Source organism: Crassostrea angulata, chromosome 6 (genome assembly GCF_025612915.1).
Source record: "Crassostrea angulata isolate pt1a10 chromosome 6, ASM2561291v2, whole genome shotgun sequence".
Classification (NCBI taxonomy): domain Eukaryota; kingdom Metazoa; phylum Mollusca; class Bivalvia; order Ostreida; family Ostreidae; genus Magallana; species Magallana angulata.
The window spans coordinates 3,035,334-3,059,179 of NC_069116.1; the positions used below are offsets into that span (position 1 = coordinate 3,035,334).

The 23,846-nt window shown below is 34.9% G+C and overlaps 2 protein-coding genes across 8 annotated transcripts in view; one reads left to right on the forward strand and one right to left on the reverse strand.

The window, feature by feature from the left end:
• The window catches only part of LOC128187964 (protein retinal degeneration B-like), a 30,272-nt gene extending 17,137 nt beyond the window's left edge, over window positions 1–13,135 (reverse strand). For 3 of the 7 annotated variants that reach the window (XM_052858694.1, XM_052858692.1, XM_052858689.1), the window contains exons 1-3: window positions 13,018–13,135; window positions 5,483–5,803; window positions 1,465–1,597 (exon numbers count right to left, since the gene is read on the reverse strand). In XM_052858694.1, coding sequence (XP_052714654.1) covers window positions 1,465–1,597; window positions 5,483–5,560 — 211 coding nt within the window. In that variant the 5' untranslated portion in view covers window positions 5,561–5,803; window positions 13,018–13,135. The other 4 variants (XM_052858691.1, XM_052858690.1, XM_052858693.1 and 1 more) reach the window with 4 other exon arrangements.
• A 161-nt stretch (window positions 13,136–13,296) lies between these two features.
• On the forward strand, window positions 13,297–23,530 carry LOC128187863 (FACT complex subunit SSRP1-like). The gene is made up of 18 exons (XM_052858507.1): window positions 13,297–13,383; window positions 14,187–14,246; window positions 14,697–14,882; window positions 15,023–15,128; window positions 15,922–16,115; window positions 16,370–16,464; window positions 16,840–16,975; window positions 17,150–17,253; window positions 17,375–17,503; window positions 17,640–17,861; window positions 17,977–18,049; window positions 18,297–18,429; window positions 20,726–20,771; window positions 21,215–21,350; window positions 21,477–21,683; window positions 22,523–22,635; window positions 22,738–23,002; window positions 23,157–23,530. Exons 2-18 carry the CDS (start codon window positions 14,193–14,195, stop codon window positions 23,229–23,231), a joined length of 2,274 nt encoding a protein of 757 aa, XP_052714467.1. The 5' UTR covers window positions 13,297–13,383; window positions 14,187–14,192; the 3' UTR covers window positions 23,232–23,530.
• Window positions 23,531–23,846: the final 316 nt, after the last annotated feature.

Genomic DNA, 23,846 nt, shown 5'->3' on the forward strand with positions numbered 1-23,846 from the left:
AAAATCATAACACGTGTATTTTTGCTATTATAGAAAATATTGGATGAATCTATTTCACTGTCCATTTTCTATAAATAACAACTGCTTAATTTTTGAAAACTGTTAATTTTTAGCTTCTTATATTTCCATTAAAACAAGACATGACAGGGATAGAATTTAGCTTTTTTGAAACAATGACCTTGAACTTTCTCAATTGACCTTGGGTCAAGGTCATGACACACCCTTTAATCAAAAGCAATCTTTGTGTGAAGTAAGAACTTCCAATGTTTTCCAATAAGACAGATATGGACCGAATTTTGCATTTTTTCTGCCAGTGACCTTGACCTTGCCCGAATGACCTTGGGTCAAGGTCATGACACCCCCTTAGGTCATAAGCAATCTTTGTGTGAAGTAAGAACTTCCAATGTTTCTCCATAAGAAAGATATGGACTGGACACAAATTTTGCACTTTTTCTGCCAGTGACCTTGACCTTGCCCGAATGACCTTGGGTCAAGGTCATGACACACCCTTAGGTCATAAGCAATCTTTGTGTGAAGTAAAAACTTCCAATGTTTCTCCATAAGAAAGATATAGACCGGACACGATTGCACAGACAGACGGACAGACAGACGGACAGACAGACGGACGGACGGACAAGGTGATTCCTATATACCCCCCAAACTTTGTTTGCGGGGGTATAATAAAAGAGTCAAAATTATATATTCTAACAGAAGCTAGCATGTAGACAATTGACAGGATTTGATTCACCCCTAACATCAGACACTTTGAAATGCTGCAACCCATTCTACTGTCAATGTGACAATAAGGTGTCTTACTGTCAGTGACAGAGATGTGTACCTGGTAGGTGGCTGTCACCCATTCTACTATCCAATGTGACAATAAGGTGTCTCACTGACAGTGACAATGACAGAGAATGCTCCCACCAATTCTTCCGTCTAAGGTGACAATAAGATGTCTCACTGACAGTGACAATGACAAAGATGTGTACCTGGAAGGTGGTTGCCACCTATTCTACTGTCTAATGTGACAATAAGGTGTCTCACTGACAGACACAGAGATGTGTACCTGGTAGGTGGTTGCCACCCATTCTACTGTCCAATGTGACATCAAGGTGTCTCACTGACAGTGATAGTGACAGAGTTGTGTACTTGGTAGGTGGTTGCCACCCATTTTACTGTCCAGTGTGACAATAAGGTGTCTTACTAACAGTGGCAATGACAGAGAATGCTGCCACCCATTTTACTGTCCAGTGTGACAAAAAGGTGTCTCACTGACAGTGACAGAGATGTGTACCTGGTAGGTGGCTGCCACCAATTCTACTGTCCAATGTGACAATAGGGTGTCTTACTGACAGTGACAATAACAGAGAATGCTGCAACCCATTCTACTGTCCATTGTGACATTAAGGTGTCTCACTGACAGTAAGGTGTCCCACTGACAGTGACAATGACAGAGATGCATACCTGGTAGGTGGCTGCCCACATGGTAGATCTTGTAGGTGTACTGCCCATTCCCCCCGGGACCGTCTTCATACGGCTCGTTCTCAATAATCTCCACCCCGCTCCCCTCTCCATGGCTCTCCTCTCGACTCTTCCTCTGGAACACCAAACACGTGAAATATAGTACTCAACGAGTCAAAAATTGACAGCACACAAAACACTTAAAACATGGACCATATATAACATACCTGAATAACAGTGTTAGGACAATAGCACAACATTGAAATAAGCTCACAGCCTGTCATATTATTATATGTGCATACCATTTCACAAATTCAATTACATACAGTCAAACTTTGTTACGAACTAAATGGGATTGACTGTTTAAAAACTTCAAAATATTGGAGCAATCGAGGGTAAAATACTTAAAGCAATATGAGCTACAATTTTCATGAAGATTTTTTTTTTTTACAAAATGCTTTTTTTTCTACCAAAATGACAAAAATATCATGGTTTTTAAATTTCTTTTAGTCAATTTTTTGTGGAAAAGACTGCTAAGAAGCCTTAATTGGAGCAAAATTTAATTATTGTCATCCTGTACAAAAATTGATTTGCTATATGTTCCTTAGAAGAGAAATCTTTCCTCTGAGAAAAATTAATGAATTTTCCAAACCTTATTTATCATAAAAGTTTTATTTATATGCAGACTTATCATACTAGCAGGTTTTTGCAGCAACATAAAAATCTAAAAAATACAGCTCATATTGCTTTAAGCAGTAAGTGTTTGGGACTTACAAAAATTTAATCACTGACATATCAATTTTATTTGAGATATCAATATGCTTAAGCACTGTTGTATTTAACTAATAGAATGAAGTCACATATAGTACACAAGACAACTGTTTTCTGACATTCACAGATACACAGCCCTATGTTTTATCTTATATATGTGACTAAGAGTGTTGGCAGACGAGAAAACTTCATCCAGAATTTTCTTTTGATGTGGAGTTTTATCTGACACAGCAACCAGTACAATTGATAAGAAATTCAAAACACAACCCACCAACTTTTAGAGTTAAATCACCGCCTGGGATGTTACATGTAACCCACTAACAGACGCACAGCGCCAGGAATCCGTACACTTCAGATTGTATCATTGACGGACTGACAGACGGACGGACATGCTTACAAACATGTCATCTCTCTATTCTACAGTAAGCATTGCCCTCTGGTACCTCATTCCCAACTAATCAACGAAGACTTTAAGTAAGCGAAGTTGAAAAAAAAGATTAACTGTAATCAACTGTTCACAGATTCCATTAAGTCGTCTGCTTAAGGGGGAGAAACATTCAGCCGGAGAAAATGATGCTGTGTGATCTATCATTTTTGCCACACTTTGGGATGATAATTGGAGCTGCCATCATTTCAGATCTGGTGATGTGGATTACAGAAGAGGGGAAATTCTTCAACTTCTTTCCTCATAAACTTAGCACATTATCTTCTTTACCAACTTGTCGGGGCCCATTATATACTCCTGATTGCTCTATATATCTACTTCAGTCGGTATCTTTATGTCTGTTATTACATGGCATTCATGGATAAAATACTTGCATATTTAAACAATGAATAAAAAAACTTATGTCTGCTTAATGTTTTCATAAAGTTTAATATTATTGAGTACGAGAAGAAAGTCTTCCTTGTTCTAAATATACCCGCTGATATGTAGCATGTCTTCTTCAAACTTCTATTCTAATAGCTTAAAATTTTTGAGTATGATTCAATTCTTAAAGCAATTGATTTTGAAAATGGACTGGACAATAATAAGTTGAATTTAAATTACCTGTACTACTGTAAAAGCTGCCAACAGATTAATCTTTTTAAACATTCAGGAAAAAAAATTTTTTTATTCATGTCTTTGGATATATGATGATTAGTTATTTAATGTTAAAAAAAAAATTCAATGCATTTCCATTCAACTAAATTTAATTTTAAGGGCTTTCCAAAACTTCTTGAGGGATTATGTCAATGTTGAGTAGCTGAACGGACAGTGAACTGATCTATTTAAGTGTCAGGTACAAGAATATTGACATTCACCCATAACAATAGGGAGATTCAGATTCATGACAATCTGTGTGTAAATGGTATCTTAAGGTTCTCCGATCCTCAGCCTCATACTATTTTTTTTCATCATAAAAATGTCAACCTTCAAACATTATACATGAAATAAAATAAAAAGAATTTTTTTGATTTTATCGAAGCATTGTATGAAGTTATTGCAATTTTAGTCACAATGGATACAATGGAAAAAATTCATAAGCTGAGATCAAATAAGGAAAGAAAAAGCAGTTGTACAAGTGCACTGGGGTCTCGAACCCCTTAACCTCTAGATAGTAGGTATTCGTGGAGCCAATAAGCCAAGCAGTTTGTTGAATAGTTGTGTGTAATATTAACACTACAAGACTTACTAAATTTGTCTATATAAAAGGCAGATGTAAGGTACGAATAAAAATATCCGAATAATTTAGAGTTATTGAACATTGCTGAGGATTGGAGATTGTTAATAATGTGTTTATTCTGAAATTTACTGGCAATATCAAGATAACATAAAGGACTATATGCGGTATTATGCATTTTTCGCCCCAAAATTTAAGTTTTTCAAAGAGCTTTGAAAATAAGATGGCAGATAGTTGAAATCATATTGCAAATAATTGTGTAAAATGTTATCACCACAGAGACATTATAAGGTAGAAATGACGTCATGAAAATTGTATTATTTTGATAAATTGATCTTTTGTAACAAAATAAGGGTGTTTTCCGATAGTTTTTCGACTGGGAAACATCAAGCACAGGCTTGCTCAAGTACCAATCTTGAGTATGATGTGTATAATCATAGGAAGGAAAACATACGTTAAAATCGTACTTGAGCAGACTTGCGCTCAATACTTCTGATTGCAAAATATAAAGAAATAATGACAATATTTTGATTTTTTTGCAAAATTGCGGGAATTATGTCATTAAGATGATGTCATAGATAAACAGCCAATAAGTAATGATGACTGAAATCAAGATTAAAGTGATAGGCATCCTCAGTACAATGATTTATGGAGATTTGATTTTTATACGACACTATTTAAAAAATGGTTAAAATTGGGGGCAGAAATGTAACCATACCAAATATAGTCCTTTGTCTCTTATACACAGAGTACCACCAACAAAAAACTACAACATTATTACGGTAATCATTTAATAATGCCTTTACAGTGTACCTGAACTTTAATAAGTCCAGTACATTTTAATATTTGCCCTTATGACACCATTGTTGAAGATGTTATCAGGAATTATAGGTGTTTTGTGTTCATTAGAGATAAAAGAGGTTCTCATGACCTTAATTGCCCCCTTTGGTATTATGTGTGTCAGTAGTTCAAATATCAAAGGATTGAGTTCCTATATGTTCACTAATCCCCCCCCCCCCCCCCCACACACACAGTCCTTTAACATGTCTCTACTTTTAATTTATTTTTTGTTGTCTATCTCCAACCTTCTCCCAGATAATAAATGTATATGCAGTAAAGCTAAGCTTTTTTATATCCCTTTTATTTAGCTCTCTCTCTCTTTTCTCTCTCTTGCTTTCTCTCTCTCATCTGCATGGTAGAAATGTGAAATATCCAAAATTTTATGTCTATCTATTAGATGTATATATCTCTCATCCGTATTCCTCCTGTTTGTCTCTCTAGTTTTCATCTATCAGTGTATCATTCTCAACTGTAACTTATGAAACTGAGTTATCTGGTGTTCCTCCCATCTCTCTATCTATCTGTCCATCATTCTCACCGGTAATTCATATAAGCTGAGCTATTTAGTTTCCTCCCATCTCTCTTTTTATCTATCATTCTCACCTGTATCATGTAGAGTTGAGCTATCCTGTATTCCTCCCATCTCTCTATCTATCTCTCCATCTCTCTATCATTCTCACCTGTATCATGTAGAGTTGAGCTATCCTGTATTCCTCCCATCTCTCTATCTATCTCTCCATCATTCTCACCTGTATCATGTAGAGTTGAGCTATCCTGTATTCCTCCACACTCATAGGCAGGGAGATCCGGTACTCCTTGATGAGCATTTTGTTAATGAGTTCTGGTTCCTAATTAACGAGTGTCATGTCATTTGGAGGACTGGAGATTCCTGGTGATCACATCACTGCTGCTGCTGGTAGCTGTTCCAAGTACTACTCTGTGAGGGATCACTAATCAATGCTGGTGTAATTAGTACTGTCATATTAATGATGTCACAGCTCGCCGTTCATTCATCAGCCAGGTGTCTCTCTACTTAAACATCCTTAATTTCTGTCAGCAGCGTTTTCCTTCTAAAATGACCAAAAATGAGAAATTTTATTAGACACCACAATTAATAAAAGATTCATACAGGTATAAATCATTCAGTTAACTTTGTGAATGAACCTGTGTGTGTAAAAATCAAGACACGCGACCATGTTGTAATGGCTTTGACTAGAAATGAAAACATGACACAATCCCCATTGTACGGTATATAAAGTTCAACAAATAGGTAGAGCAGCAGAGGTATTTCTATAGACCAGGTGGAATATCTGGAATGGCCCACACTAGGTGTGTTCTTAACAACACAGCACAGTCTATGTAGCAATATTTTCTTTCTATTTGCACACAGCAAAATGTGTGTTCATTTCCTGAGATATTTCTTGTGTGAATGTCCATTATCCAGACTTTTGTTCTGGATGTCAGAGAATCTCCTGGGACTGATACCACATATTGTCTTCATAAAAACCCCCCAGAGTTAAAGCCCTGAACTGTATCAATGTTCCTACAGAGGATAAATGAGACTAAAGTGTGCCAACGTTTGTATCCTCCAATAGATAAAGCCTGAGATATATCAATGTTTTTAACCTTCAGAGGATAAAGACTGAACTGTACCAATGTATTCTCAGGAGGATAGAGCATACTGTCTATCACATGACACATGAATGTACCAAAGGAAAGACGTTTTTGTAAATTTTGTTTTGATATCGAAGATGCATTACATTTTGTATTGATATGTCAACAGTATAGATAAATCCGAGTAATTTACTAAAATATATAAAGAAACATTTATTGGAAAAAAACCTTCTGTATACAAATTTACACAATTACTAAGTGTTCAAAAATTGTTCAAAAATCTCCAGTTTTTTTTTCAGCTGTGAGTAAAAATTTATTATATATACATTGTCAATGTACTTTACCATATGGCTCTTAATATTGCTATCTAATTTTATGTAACAACCTGTTGCCATAAGATGTATGTCTTGTGCAAATAAAGAATGCAATAAAGTTAAAATGTACTAATGTCTGTATCATCTAGAGGATATATCCTAATATACTGTACTAATGTTTGTATCCTCCAGAGGATAGAAGCTAGTAAACTTTACCAATGTTTGTATCGTCCAGAGGATAGGGACTAGTAAACTTTACCAATGTTTTTATCCTCCAGAGAATAGAACCTAATAAACTGTACTAATGTTTGTATCCTCCAAAGGAGAGAAGCTACATGTAGTAAACTGTACCAATGTTTGTATCGTCCAGAGGATAGGGACTAGTAAACTGTACTAATATTTGTATTCTCCAGAGGATAGAACCTAGTAAAATGTACCAATGTTTGTATCCTCCAGAGGATAGAAGCTAGTAAACTGTACCAATGTCTGTATCCTCCAGAGGATAGAAGCTAGTAAACTGTACCAATGTTTGTATCCTCCAGAGGATAGGGACTAGTAAAATGTACCAATGTTTGTATCGTCCAGAGGATAGAAACTAGTAAACTGTACCAATGTTTGTATCATCCAGAGGATAGGGACTAGTAAAATGTACCAATGTTTGTATCATCCAGAGGATAGAAGCTAGTAAACTGTACCAATGTCTGTATCCTCCAGAGGATAGAAGCTAGTAAACTGTACCAATGTCTGTATCCTCCAGAGGATAGACTACAGTCAAATACCATTAGATAAATGGGCTAATCCAGGGGACAGGCTTTAGTTCAACCTTTTCATCTACATTATGGTTCAATGATAGTGCTGGTGCTAATGGACTGCTCAACACCTACTCTACAAAAGAGCAGCCCCAGACAGCCTCAAAGATAACCAGGTCTGACAGAAATCAGCAGTCACTCTGGTACTACACATCCCCATACTTATCCTCTTATAACACCAGCATCTAGATCTAAATCAATATCCAAACCATTTTTTTCATAATGTAGGTATCTTAATTCCAAAACAACTGCAATCCCATCGGTATAAACAAGCAGGATTGAGCCTTTTTTGCCCATTTACAGGTAAAAATCAATACCAACAGATCACTGTCACAGTCGTCGCTATTTGTCGCTACCTCAGTAAACCATACAAATAAATAAAGCATTCATAGTTTGGAATCTGTCTATGCTCAAACTGCAATATATACATCATATCTATTCTCAAACCTCTTTATCTCAAAGGAGAAGAGAGGAAAACCTCAGAGATTTCAGGATTTGAAATGTAGAGGTAAAAGAAGCGATAAATAATTGGAACATGCATGTGAACTTACGTTGACATTTTCCATTATATTTGAGAAATAGGATATAGATAAGCTCAACTATAACAAGGAAATTTTAAAGATGATTTTTTGCTGCTAAGTGAACCAGCGTTCCTTTACAAAAGAGCTCAACTCATTTATTAGAACTACTTCCTGTTCATTGAATCATTGGACTGAGTGGTTTTAGAATGCTGCAGCTATTCAAACATCAGAGACCTCAATCACAAGAGATGGAACCAGAACTCACGAGGGACTCCTCCAGGACTCTCAACTACCTGGTGTGTCATTGTTTTGGTTTAATCTTAGGAATGGACAATAAAAATTCCCTGACAACATTAAACCTGGTTAAAACTCTGACAAGGTTCTTCAACAGCTTGATAAATGGGTTGATACTGCACGATAAGTGAGTTTCTGTAAAGCACTAGGTTTGGGTTACACAGTATCTTGCACTTGGTATGAACTGATATATAATTAGCTATTAGGCCACTTTACACTGGCTTTACCCTCTATACTCTGTAGTTAATAACAGTGAGGTCCGGCGGGTGAACCCCATCCTGTAACGGTATATCTGTACACCGGTACATACAATGTACTTGTATATCTATATACATAAAATTAACTAATCAACAAAGCCAGCAGACTGGTATACCTGGCCAAGTTAATTAAAATGATATTCCCACACAACATTACTCGCAGTTATTGTATACATACAAGATATTTCCTTTCCCCACTAAATGTGGAAGACGCTATGGATATCCGGATTCGTTAGTACCTGTCTGTGAATGGTCAGGGAACACAGATCTCCCTGCCGAACTTGTGTAGGTGACACACTTATCAGGTCATATCATGACATTTGTCTCCTCTTTCTTAATGATCACATGTTGTCATGGAGACATATTTACTACCTTAAAAAAATAATCCCTCTTTGTTCATATCATAATTATTAAAAATATCTACTTACTTAAGTTTATGACACTTTTGTTGAGCATAATTTAGGACATGGGTCAGGACAATTCACAAAACAACTATTGATACACAGTACCTGGTATTTTACAATATCAATAAGTAGTATCAATACTAATTGTTTAAAAAATTCAGGAAAAATATACTTAAATTTACTAACTAAATATAATGAACCTGTTGTAAAAGACAGTCATTATCCTTTGATAAACTTATTATTGTAATTAAATTAGCAAATGGAATATGAAATACAGCTCTCTAAAGCTTAGCAAACTTGATAAAAATTGAAAATTTGTAATCATTACTAAAGCATACAATGTTCAACATACAAAACAATAATAAATCGATGTATGAACGATATAGGAAACAGTATAATGATTAATTAACTGTATGTTTTACCATGTTTACCAGACAGATTAAAAAACATAGCTGAGCTCATTAAACCGTGACAGCAAAACAGTTGAATTTAAGGAAAAAAAACCAAAATCAACATCACGTTCTAATATTCTGTGGGAAGTGCTTCACAATATAATAACTAAGGAATGTGGTGCAATTTCTGTACATGGTATTATTCTGGCAATGCTTTTATTCTCTGATGTCAGAACAAATAGTACTTATCATGTATTATTGCTACAATAACATTCTGTGGAGGATAAACCTTGCTCTTTCTTTGGCAAGCTGGTGTCTGCTGGAACAGCTGACTACAGGCCAACAAACACAACATACCACCGGCCTAATGGGGCCTAAACGATGCTAAACAGACTCCCAGAGCAGGGAACAGTTCCATTGTGATCCAAGACACCTCGTTAAAAAACAAAGCAGCAGACTTCATGTCTATTCTTACTTTTCAACATCCTAAATCAGGGCCACTTAATGTCTAAATCTGTAATCCTCATGAGGTTTGTAATAAGAAATGGCAAGTCTCGCGTAACAACAGGAAACGTTATAGATGCGTGGCGGTGTATGAGGATTCTGGGCCTAATCTGGCTGGTCCACAGTCACATATCTGTGGTTAACTATACTTACATCAGCTAGTACAAGTACTCAGATCAACATCGACCAGACAGGAGAGTATAACACACAAGCACTGATTTACAAATCTTGTACTACTCACCCCTAGCACAGTTAGTAAAAAATATCCTCACTATTCAGTCAAACAGAATCAAATTCAGTCCTATCCCTCGACCTCTGTTGTCTATACATACATCCTCATCCACGTTGAATCTGTTGCAAAGGTGTTCAATTAAAAACAAAAAACATGTGAAAAATGTTCCTTGCTCTTAAAGCAGGTTACAACTCATTAGCATCAGCGAGATATTTACAGATTGAATCAATACTCCACATCTAGCCTCTGTAGCCAGCGACAAGCGAACTCCTACTGCCAGCCTCTATCGATTCCTCCACAGCATAGACAGCCCATACCTTATTAAAAACAATTGCAACAATTCCATTCTGTTTACAAATATAAACTGTGGGGGCGCACAAAACTTGTAAATCAAGCGCTGTTACATTTTGTTGGTACTTGAACATTTGATCCCCTATAGGATAATCTTATTCTTCAATCGTGTGCATCTACATAGCTACATTTCAAAAATAGCATATATTTTATTAGAAGTTTGTATCAATTATAGAGTAGGGTACCAGTAGATTAATTTTGCTATTCAACAGCTGTTGTCATAATACACATATTCTTTAGTAACAATTTAGGTACATTGATTCAAAATAGCCTGGAACAGTTGTAAATGACTGCAATATCGAATAACCTTTGTCTGTAACATAATCACCAATTGTTGATGATGTACGATCACAGAGTGACGTGTACCTAATATCTCCTCAATTTGTGAATTGCAGATACTGGAATAATTCTAGGCAATTTAAGAAACTTTGGCGGGGTCCAATGAGAACATTGGCTTCATATCAGGTTGATTTCTTGCCTAATAAACGCAATAAATCGCACCATTATTTATCGATCTTCAGTTCCCAGACTTTCTTTCCGAAATGGAACTCACTGAATATTCTCAGACACCCCATCATGCTGATTTAGGCAAAATCTGCAAGGAAAGATTTCAAGATATCTGACTTTATTATTCTTGATTATAATAATTTGATGTCGACCAGTGGAGTTTGTAAAATCTCAGCACTCATCCAAACTCAGCATGTTTGTACACAGAAAATAACATTGTGTGGGACAAACAGATGTGATTTTTTTCCATGGAGCTGGAGCCCAAATTGTGAAGCACTTCATTACTACCAGAGTGGATTACATCACAAAGAAAAACTGCTACCTCAGAGTAAATTAAAAAAAAATACTCAGAGAAAAGTAGAATTAAAATCCTTATCCTTTTATGCCTGTTGCCCAGTTTGATAAGTGTTAAACAGGATGAGCATTTGTAATGTTATCTGAATCACTGAGTCAAATAAGGATAAAGGAAATTTCAAGCATACATGCATACACCATGTACACTTTGTGCGTTAATACTTTCAGCAGAATTCTGACATATTATTGACAATGGTCAATTTATCTATATAATTCCACAGAACATTATACTTGGCAATATGTTATGCAATAAAGCACCATTTTCTTCATTTTGCATTTTTAAATTAACTATTATTTATTAAAGCATTTAACTATTATTTAGAGTATATGTAAAACTAAAGTCGATATTATACATTACTGTATAAATAATACAGGTACTCTCATGATTAAAAGTTGGATAATGTTCAAATAACAAATGAAACCAGGACTACATAAGCAAATTTTCGATTGATTGAGAATGATCTAGCTCTGATAAATGTAACTCTTGGGGACATACATGCAACATTAATTATAGTGGTGCCTTTGATCTCTGCAGTCTTACTTTAACACTCTAATCCAATTGTGAGTCTGAAATCGAAAGTGAACCAGTTTAAGAGCCCTGGCATTTGTTTGTGATCTTATGCTATCTGTCAGCCCATGACTTTCACTTTAAGGTTTTTTTTTGTTTTGTGATTGTCAGAGTTCTGTAGAGATCTGATTTTCATCAGCTGCTGATACAGCAAATTCACTATTGATTTTGTAATGTACAGTGCAGACTGTAATATGACCATGCAGAACAACTCATTTTATCAAATCATAATCTAAAATCCACCAATATAAAAAATATAAGATATTAAAATCTGAAAAGCACTTGCATACACATATTTGAATTTATTTTTTTTTTTTTTTTATATAAAATTACAGACGAAAATAGTTTTTTTTTTAATTTTAAAAATTGATTAAATGATGTAAATTAAAGTTTTATAAAAATAAACATGGCATAACAGAGACCAAGCAATGCATGAATTTATTTTAAAAGTAAAAAAAAAAAGATTGCCGTTTACTCCATCTATTGATCCAAATATTACAATAAGACTTACATGTATTTATTTTTTTTCTTAGCAATGATAGCGTAAATTGTCGATATACTACTGAGTATGCACCTTTAATACAGCCTGTCTTTACAAAACTTGTTTATTTTGCTAGTTTTTTCCCTACAAGATCTAGGGTACAATTTGATTTATTAGATTGGACCATTTATCAACCTGGGTCAACAAAAGATTTAAAGCTATTGCGCAACCAAAATCATTTCAATGAAATGAGCTTAGTGGTCAAAGTATGGCCAGATTACAGACGTAAGCAGCATTATTCATTTAGCATTTTTAAACTTGAGTTTATCTACGGTACATGCATTTTAACCACGACAGATATGGATTTATCTGCAAGTTCATCAATCTAATAATTATCTATAGTTTAAGTTTGTTTACATAAACTTCACATCTAAGATCTCTTAAAATTAACTAATAATCATAATGAATGGCAAAATCATTGTGAATAATTCAAAATAAGGAGTTCAGTCAAAATCATATCCATGCACTTGTTTTTTCGTAGTGGTAGTGGTAAGCACAGCATAAAAAGGGGGGGGGGGGCAGGCTTTGGTTACGATTACTATTGACTGATAAATAATTATAAATAGCATACTTTCTAATACATAATATAAGTAATGGTATACACTGTAATAAATCAACTAACCTTCTTGTTTTTTGCAACAGTTTTAACATCTATAATCCACCCTAACAACTCATTCTTTAACTGTCACTCGTACCCTCTGCACTGCAAATCACTGTAAATGTAAAGACCCCTTACCACATTCACGATTATTCAAATCAACCCAAATATTAAATACAATTAGACAATTTTTGATGTTCAGGATTTGATATAGAATATTAATAGCCAAATGAGTCTGAGAGTTAATTCTTTGATGAATTTGAATTATTTTGTTGTTGATATAAGGAATTGCAAATATCGGGATCGGCATTCTGAATTAAGTTCCCGCCATCTTGAAGAAATGAAAAGAAAGACTGTTCACGATTAACTTATTAGTAAATTCGGTACCAGGTATGACATTGTAGGTTATTGTTGCATTCTTGATATTGTTCTATAGACGCATGATCGGTAAATAAAATATGGCATCGAGACTGGATTTCGGTATGTACAAGATGCAGATTTCTGTCTACCATGCCTTCATTTTCAGTAACCCAATAATAATGGTAAACAGATAAAGGACCTTATTTTTTTAAGTAAGATGAAACATTTAGAAAGCATGAGTCCATTTCAAAATTATTTTTATTCAAACTCGCGCTGCAGTCGTTTTAAGAATAAAATTTGAGTTGCTGGTATTTAACCCAGTATTTGTACAGCTGTTGTATTCGATTTGCATGCCGTATCAGTTTGATGATTTTGATTTAAACTAGAAAGAATAATCTAACAGTGAACAGGCCACGTTCAGGTCACATTAAGAATTTGTCCCGTATACTTGCACTGTAGCAGCTGTGAAGCGTTTGAATTTGCCTGTCATTTTGTCGGAAATTGCTCTCAGAATGTCTCGGATATTATTAACGTGGCGACCGTAAACAGCGAATTTTTCAAACGCAATGATACAAGTGTCAGTGATTTCGCTGCTTTAACAGTTAATGTGGTAAAATGGGATTATAAAAGAGCAACATTGTAGGTATTTGAAACAAATCATATGAAAATTTAGGCGAGATACAGCGTGATATATTTTTTTTATTTGCTACAAAGCGAGTATATGGGACTAATTCTATCATTAAAACAAGTCCGTAGGACATCTGTCATATCTGTCATTTTAACAATAGGACATTCTATCTAGATTTAAACAATTGTTTTTCCATGTAAAATAGGTAACAATGAGTGATTTTCAAGAATTTCCTGAAGTAGTTCAAGAGGTCAGAGGTGCCCTGGTATGTATTGTGTCATTCACTACAATGAACAACTACAATTTTCAAATGGGCATGAATACAATATTTACTGAAAATTTGATTCCTGACCTATTTTGGAAATTATATAATGCTTTAATGGGTTATTTAAAATTTTCAGCCAAAATTTGAATGTCATTTGTCCTGTACGTAATTTGAAAGATACAGAGCTTTTAATTCTGAACAGAGACACATTCCCCCCGACCCCAAAGATACAGAAAAAGACCTTGTAATGAAGCATTATAAATATTAAAAATGCACAAATGAAATTTGAAAAAAAATTCAGCTCAAATTCTGTCCATGTCCATTTGAAGCCACATTGTCAGATATGATGTGCTGTAAAATATATACTGTGTAATAGTTTTTGGAATAATATATATTTTAGAGCTTGACATTTGATATGAAATCATAATCCTTTAAGAATGCACATTGCAGAATCCAGGGAGGTTGAAGCTTCAGAGTAATAGTATCATCTTTAAGAACAACAAAACTGGAAAAATTGACCAATACCCAGGCACAGATGTTGAAAAGGTACACTGGTTAAAGCGGGCCAGGGGACACTGCCTCAAATTCCTCCTATCCAATGGCACCATTCACAGATATGATGGGTTCAAAGAAGGGGTAAAGCTGTATTTTGTTTTCTTACAAGGCATCTATTATCAAATAGGAATGTATGATTCCATCGGTGATATGAAGTGTGTCAATTTTCCATTGTTTTGCAATTGGAGTACATGACTTATTTGTTTCATTTTCTTTATAAGGAATTTGAAAAACTAGCAGCCTTCATTTCAAAGTACTACATGGTGAGTCTAGAAAAGAAAGACTTGTCAGTGAAAGGTTGGAACTGGGGAATAGCACATTTTACAGGTATAAACCATAAGATGTAGAATTATTGAGATATTTATGATATAGGAGTTACTACATTGAACTCCATGCATGTGTTGCAAGTTTACTGTTGGCGAACTAGCCAAAGAATATAATGGCACCTTTGAAACTAAATAATAATCAAAGTACTGAAGTACTGACAGGAGTTGATTTTATCAATTATGATTTATCTTAAAATCATCGATATGTTAATTTGCTTGGCAAGTAGTTTATAATCTGTATTTGTATTACACACATTTTTATATTATGAATTCTTTGACTTTTCCGACAAGAATTTCGAGAAAACCTCTTAATGAATCATGTTATGTAATATTTAAAAATAGAATTGATTTCATCAAATTATATATCAGTATTCGAAATATTTCAAAAATTGTATGGACCCAACCAATAATGAACTCTAGTCTTGTTCAATCAGGTCCAAACACTGTTTCAGTTTCGGTTTGCCAGAGTAACTGCATAGGAGAGTTGATTAAAATCAACTCCCAAAAACATGTAATAATGAGTGTTTATTTGTACATGAATTTTAAGAATAATACCTTTCGAAATATTATAATACTAGATGTTTTACGTGTATTTTGGTCTGCCTGTTATCCATTGACAAATTAAATGATTTTACATGTATATGCTTTGTAGATCTTATAAATTGTTGTCAAGCCTCCTCATCTTTGGACATGTGTACATTGTAAATGCTCCTCCAAATTCGACTCCTCTTGTATCTATTGGGATTACAATGATATGTGATAACTGTGCTCACTTTAATGAATTCAATGTGTAGGAAATGCCTTGGAGTTTGATGTTGACAACAAGATTGGTTTTGAGGTTCCCCTCAGCCACGTCTCTCACACAACTACCGCCAAACAGGAAGTGACGCTGGAATTCCACCCTAATGATGACGCGGCTGTATCGCTGATGGAGTTGAGGTTCCACATTCCCCCCGACCCCAAAGATACAGAAAAAGACCTTGTTCAAGTAGGTTGTTTGAGTCGAAGATTATCACTCTAGCAGCATAACACACAACAAATAATTTCAATTTCAAACTGTTGTCTGATTCAGGTTTTAAAATTTATTAAGGATAAACTACATGTAAAAAAAGAAATTTACTTTTGATGGAAAAACCGTTCAGCCAAAGTGTATGGATCTGAGGCTCTGAGCAGCAAAAAAATTGCATGCTAGTTCCTATAAAAAAGGTGTTATTTACCCATCTAATTAACTTATTTTGCCAGGAGTTCTACAACAATGTTCTAGAGAAAGCAGATATTATCCAGGCTACTGGGGATGCACTTGCTGTGTTTACAGAAGTCCAATGCCTCACTCCAAGGTAAATCTGTCCCACTATGACTTGCTGTGTTTACAGAAGTTCAATGCTTCACTCCAAGGTAAATCTGTCCCACTATGACTTGCTGTGTTTACAGAAGTTCAATGCTTCTTTCCAAGGTAAATCTGTCCCACTATGACTTGCTGTGTTTACAGAAGTCCAATGCCTCACTTCAAGGTAAATCTGTCTCACTATGACTTGCTGTGTTTACAGAAGTACAATGCCTCACTCCAAGGTAAATCTGTCCCACTATGAAAACCAAAAACTTATAAAGGGGGAAAATTGTTGGAACCAAAATCTTTCAAATTTTCTGTAGAAATCTTTTGTCTGAAGTAACGGTTATGGAACTGATGCTTTTGATGTTCTTCTCTATTACAGAGGTCGATATGACTTTAAAATGTACAACACATTTTTACAACTTCACGGAAAGACTTTTGACTACAAGATCCCCTACACCACAGTGCTGCGATTGTTTTTACTGCCCCACAAAGACGGCAGACAGATGTTCTTTGTGGTGAGCTTTATGACAGTCAATAGCATGTATAAATCATTAGCACTTTATAGATGTGTTTATGTATTTTATTCATTGAGCATTCAAATATAGATTCTTTAGTAACAAACTGTTACATAAAATAAAAGTTAACTTTTTCTTTTCCATATTGATTTAAGTAAGAATTTCTTTTTCCAGATCAGTTTGGACCCTCCAATTAAGCAGGGACAGACCCGATATCACTTCTGTATTCTGTTGTTTAATATTGATGATGAAATGTCCATTGAATTGGGAATATCAGAGTAAGCTGTTTCTTTATCGTTAATTCACTTTCCTGTTTAAATGTTTGAACCTGTATGGTTGTGATATGATCCTATAATTCTGTCTGATAAAAAATAGTATGATGGAAATTTTCAATTTTAGTGAAGACCTCCAAGAAAAGTATGATAACAAACTCCAGAAGGAGATGTCGGGGGCAGAGTACGAGGTCATAAGTCGGGTGTTCAAGGCTGTCACCAACCGCAAAATCACAGTGCCGGGCTCATTCTTCAGGTAGGCACTAACGATATTCAAGCATGGTATCCAAATGTTTTATATATGCAGGCAAGTTTTATCCGTTAATACATCAAGTGTTTAACATCACTCGGATGCCAGACCAGCTTGGATGACTTCTTTGTTTCTTTGTCAGCAACACAAAGTCTCACTCCATCAGCTGTTCCTACAAGGCAGCCACAGGGTTCCTGTATCCCCTGGAGAGAGGCTTCATCTTTGTCCACAAACCCCCAATACACATCAGGTTTGATGAAGTGGTCACTGTCAACTTTGCTCGTAGTGCCGGAACAAACAGATCCTTTGATTTTGATGTGGAAACAAAATCAGGGACCACTTATACCTTTGTTGGTATTGAAAAGTAGGTTCTTGTTGAGCTTTCTTAATAAAATGTGTAAAGTTATTAGCTACTAAAGCTTTGATCACAAACCGGGAAAAGGGTTCAGTGTACTTAACAGAAAAGTTATTTTTTGTAGGGATGAGTACGGAAAATTATATGATTTTGTCAGCAGCAAGAAATTGAGAGTGAAAAATATCAATGGCAAAGGGGTAAGCGAAAATGATAACGGTTACGTGTAAGTAACTTAACTGATAATAATGTGTACAAAATGTCTACTGATGTGTTCGTTGAGTAAGTTATGATTTACCATATATGATACTGAGGTATACATTTAATGTAGATTGATCTGTATGCCATACCTGAATGTTGATGGTTTACATAAGTTCACTTGTGTATAACATCTAAAGGGATATTTATATTAATATATCTATTGATGCTGACTGGTGTGCTTTATAGGATAAAGCTCCGTACAGAGACGACATGTCCGGATCTGATGAGGAGGACAACCATGATGCTTACCTGGAGAGAATGAAGGCTGAGGGCAAGGACAGGCAGAGTGGGGACGAGGACGACGACAGCGACAGCTCAGGTAAGTGGTCAATAGTGATGGCTTAGGTACCGTAATCCGGTGAATATAATACGCAGTAGTGTACAATACGCACCCCCCACTTTGGGTCTGAAAGTGGTGAAAAAAAGCTTGTTGGGATGTATAATATGCATAAAAAAAATTGACCAATGGTAATCCTGAGTATCAACAAAGGAGTTACTGTGGAATCATTAGATTTCGTGGTGGCTCAATTTTCGTGAAATTTGTGGGTACCTCTCATCCACGAATTAACATCCTCCACGAATTAATAAATTATGGTAATAAAGTCATATTTCCTTTGTAGGTTTAACAGAATACACGAAATTACGTCCCCACGAACTTGTAAAATTTAAGCAATCCACGAAAATTGGCCCCCACGAAATTTAATGATTCCACAGTATACTTTGTATGCACGCTCAACCTCATCCCGGGAATACGCTACCGGAAATAAAAATAACACAATATTTTCTTAGATACGGATTTATTGCAACTAATACATCGCGGTAATATCTTTAATTCATAATCAATGTTGTAAATAGACCTAGTATTAAATATTCTACCATAAATAAAATCAACTACTTTTAACAAGCGTGATATAATTGTTTTGTCATTACAATCCCTGTGAAGTGAAAAACGTACGATGTACGGGTATGGAGATAACAGACCTAATTAAATTCTTAAATGACTCCGATCAAAGTGATCAATTAGAGGCCTGGAACATAATGAAATATATTCACAAATAGTTGTGTTGTGTATAGTACACATAGCCTAAAGGGGTGTCTGAGATACCCTAGGTGTCAAGCGTTAGCGGTGGGGGAGCACAACTGTTTCAATGGCTTCAATTAACGGAATAGGTTATAGAATTATTGATATTCATAATTATTTGCAATAAATTAATTAGCATTACTTGAAAATGGTTAAAAATGAGCCAAATGATGTGTAAGCTGTTCAAAGATCGCCTTCAAATAGCACGTGGCCATCCAAGTCCGCATTCTATTAATAACAGCTGTAATGGCGGCGTACACGGAGAAAAAGAATAGGCAGTTCAAATTAAGTTTTAAAGGCCATTTTGAAACAGTTTATTTATTAACAGACTTAAAGTGTACATTTTCTTTAATTACATGCTATAACAATGATTTCCTAAGGGTTAAATAATAATATATATGTGATAATGAAGGAATGTTACGATGTATAGCGGGGTATCCTGTTTGTGAACAGCACAGGTAATACGGCAGTATGATACCCCGTGCTTCAGCTAGGGAAAAAATGTCCAAATCCTATAGGGATGTATAATACGCACCCCTTTCTCACGGTAAAAAATGCTTGGAAAAAAGTGCGTATTATATTCACCGAATTACGGTAGATACCTAATAGTGACAGCTCAGGTTAATACTCTATAGTGACAGTTCAGGTGAATACTTTATAATGACAGCTCGGGTAAATACGTTATAGTGACAGCTCAGGTAAATACTTTATAGGGACAGTTCAGGTATATACTTTATAGGGACAGTTCAGGTATATACTTTATAGTGACAGTTCAGGTAAATACTTTATAGTGACAGCTCAGGTAAATACTTTATAGGGACAGCTCAGGTAAATACTTTATAGTGACAGTTCAGGTAAACACTTTATAGTGACAGCTCAGGTAAATACTTTATAGGGACAGCTCAGGTAAATACTTTATAGTGACAGTTCAGGTAAATACTTTATAGTGACAGCTCACTGAGCTCAGGTACTCTCTGTTGTACAAGTAATATAGCTCAGGTAAACACTCTATAGTGACACCTCAGGTAGATACTTTACAGCGCATTTCGGGTAAACACTCTATAGTGACAGCTCAGTAGGTTGTCTGTAAAAGTTTAAGCTGAGGTACACTGTAGTACGAGCATAGCTCAGGTAGATCCTGGGTGATAGTTAAAGAAGGTACTCTCTGAGAAAAATATCAAAAAGATAAGTATTATGTAAAAGTGATTGCTAAGGTTTGCAATATCTGTGGTAAGTGTAAACTCAAGTATGCCATGGCTTAGGTAAAAGATAGCCAAGATATCCGATGGATCAGGTAAATGATAGCCAAGGTATGTGATGACTCAGGTAAATGATAGCCGTGGTATGTGATGACTCAGGTAAATGATATTCCAGATAGGTAATAGCTTGGGCAGATACTATTGAAAATTTCATTGTATAGGTTTGTATAGGATCACTGCAAAGTGATTACCATATTATGTGCAGTGTGATAACTTAAATAGCTATACAAATGACACTCAAACAATTAATGAAACCTGTGTTTGATTATTTTCAGATGAGTCTTACAATCCAAATGAAAGTGCCAGTGATGTTGCTGAAGAGTAAGTTATTTTCTTTACTTTATTTTAACTTCAACTTCAACTTAATAATTTAAATGTAAATCATGTTGGCAGTCAGCAAAATTGATGCCCATAGTTCTTACTGAAACCTTTGTGATGTAAGTGTTCAATATATACAAGCGTGATCATGGTAGAACATACTGCAATTTATTTGTGTGATAGTAGAATATATATATAATGACAGTAAAACAGAATGATGTATACAGATGTGAAGAACATGTTTACAGGTATGAGAGAAAACCATATTTAGTTTTACAGGTGTGATAGAGCATTTTGATGTTTACAGGTGTGATAGAGCATTTTGATGTTTAAAGGTGTGATAGAACATTTTGATGTTGAAAGAGCATTTTGATATACACAGGTTAAGATAAGTATTTGATTACGGTATGTTTTTAGGTAAGATGACCATTCAATTATGTTTACAGGTATGACAGTAACCCACCAACCACCTCTTCCAACTCAGAGTCGGGTGACAGCAGTGGGGGGTCAGGGGATGAAGAAAAACAAAAGAAACGCAAGGAAAAGGCAGAAAAGAAGAAATCAAGATCTGCAAAGACTGTGGTAAGTGTTAGAGCTAATCTATTGTTGTATAATTACTTTGAATGACAATAAAAGTGTATAGGGCATAATGCTGATCAAAGTGTAGTAATGCTCTCCAAAAGTGAATATTTCTTTTCTATTTGACAGAGAGAAAAACTGCCTGGTTCAGAAAAGAAAAAGAAGAAGAAATCAAAGAAAGATCCCAATGCTCCGAAGAGGCCACAGTCGGCTTACTTTTTGTGGTTCAATGCGAACCGTGAGGAGCTGAAGAAAGATACCCCAGATATTAGCATCACGGATCTGTCAAAGAAGGCAGGGGAGGTGTGGAAGCAGATGGAGGATACAGATAAAACTGTGAGTGTTTGTGTTAAAGTAGATACACTTTACCATAAACAAATGAATAAACATCTTAGTATACAAATATGCTTCTATCAAAGAACTATATATGATATTAGTCAAATTTGGCCCCCAAAATTCGCTATTTTTAAAATGATTCAGGTACATTAATTTGTTGTGTTATTTTATAAAAGAGTTGACATGAAATATGTTTTTCATCCATTTATTTGATTTATATGCACTCACTGGCAGTATATGACGTCAGAAGTGACGCTATTTTTATAATTCAATCAAAATCAACCAAAAATTGACATTTTTCTTATCTTTTTTCGAATGGGAAATATAGAGCGACTCTTTGAACAAGAACAAACTTTTTGTCACTTATCAATATTGGAAAGATACATCTTTGGTGAAAATATTTTGTTTGTTCAAGTAGTCGCTCAATGTTTCCCTAAAGAAAAACTGCCTCAAAACAAGCCGTTTTATGCTAAAAATGAGAAAATGGCGGGAAAAGGTAAACTTAATGATGTCATATTTTTAAAATGTGGGCACTAAAATCAAAATGTAAATTATGAAAAAACTTCAAATGTATATTTGTACAAATAAAACGAAAAATTACAGTAAAAAGACAATGTTCATTTTAGGGGGCCATTTTAGGCTCAAACCATATATAGTCCTTTAACTAAAAACATCTAATGTACCAAATGTAGAGGACATCTTTATGGGTATATTAAACAATTTATAGATTTAGTTGGTATATTATACAAAATAACATGCCAAATTAGAATGATTTAGACATCATACTGCGTTTCAGTGAAGTGATCAGATTGTGATGGGGTTTTTTTTACCTCATACAGGAATGGAATGAGAAAGCAGCAGAAGCCAAAAAAGAGTATGAAAAAGCCATGGAAGAGTATAAAGCCAAGAAAAAGGAAGCCTCAGATGATGAAGGCGATGATGATTCCTCTAAGTAAGTTGGACAGTCACTGCATTATCACCCAACACAGTGTAAGCATTGACAATGTTATCAGTAATTTCAATTTCTCAAACATTTGACACTTTTACATTACAGGAAAAGAAAAAGTCCAAAGAAGAGCCCCAGCAAATCATTATCAGACAGTCGGGCTGGAGCTGGAACAAACTACAAAAGTAAGGAATACATCTCCAGTTCTGGAAGCAATTCTTCAGGGTCTGATAGTGATGACAAACCTTTGAAAAAGAAACCCAAGAAGGATCAAGGCACAAAAGAGAAAAAGAAGAAAGAAAAGGCTCCAGAGACGAAGAGGAAATCTAAACGTCAAAACAAAGGAAGTGAAAGTGAAAGCAGTGTGGGAGAGGTAAGCATTTCAGATCCCTGTAATGTGTATTCATTTTACTTGAATTGATATCATTTTGGAAAGACAGTTGTTCATGATCTTGATAACTTCCTATGAAACTACAGTTTATTGAAAATTAATGTTTTCTCATTCAAAATGTACTTTTATTCTTCAGTTACCAGATGAAGAAGAAATTCTAGATACCCCTCCATCATCAGGAAAATCAGCATCGGAATCAGAGTCAGACTGAACACAGCAACTCATGGCTTGGGATTTGTGATATCTTGACACTGTATAAAAATATTTTTACAATTCATGAAAAGTATTGATGTTTCATCACATTTCTTGCTTCAAGAATGTATTATGTGTACAAAGAAGTACCAGTGTTGTGTTGGCACTAAAACGACTTTAGCCTTCATAAATGTGTACATGTGATTAAAAAACAGATTCTCTTTAACGTAAGGAAACTTTATAGCACCAATAGTGCTTAATTTGTTTCATTGATAACTGTATGATGAATTCATAATAAATGTCAGTCATCAATATAAAGTTCTGTCTAATTATTCTATAACTGTGTACACTTTATACATATATTCCAATCAGGACAAGTGGAGATCAAAATATTTATTTCAATTTACAATTTTTAAAGTGTATGCCAGCTATGACAATAATTGTATGAATTGAAAGGAAATTATATATTGTTTCGCAAAAATGTCAAGATAAATAAAAAAAAGTCATGAGTATTCGCTGTACTTTTGACTTACAAAATTTGTTTGTGTAGTGGCTAGTTAGGGCAGATTGTATGTGATGACTGCACTCCCACCACCTGAAAAAAATTGAAACTCTTAAAATAGTACAAGAAAAA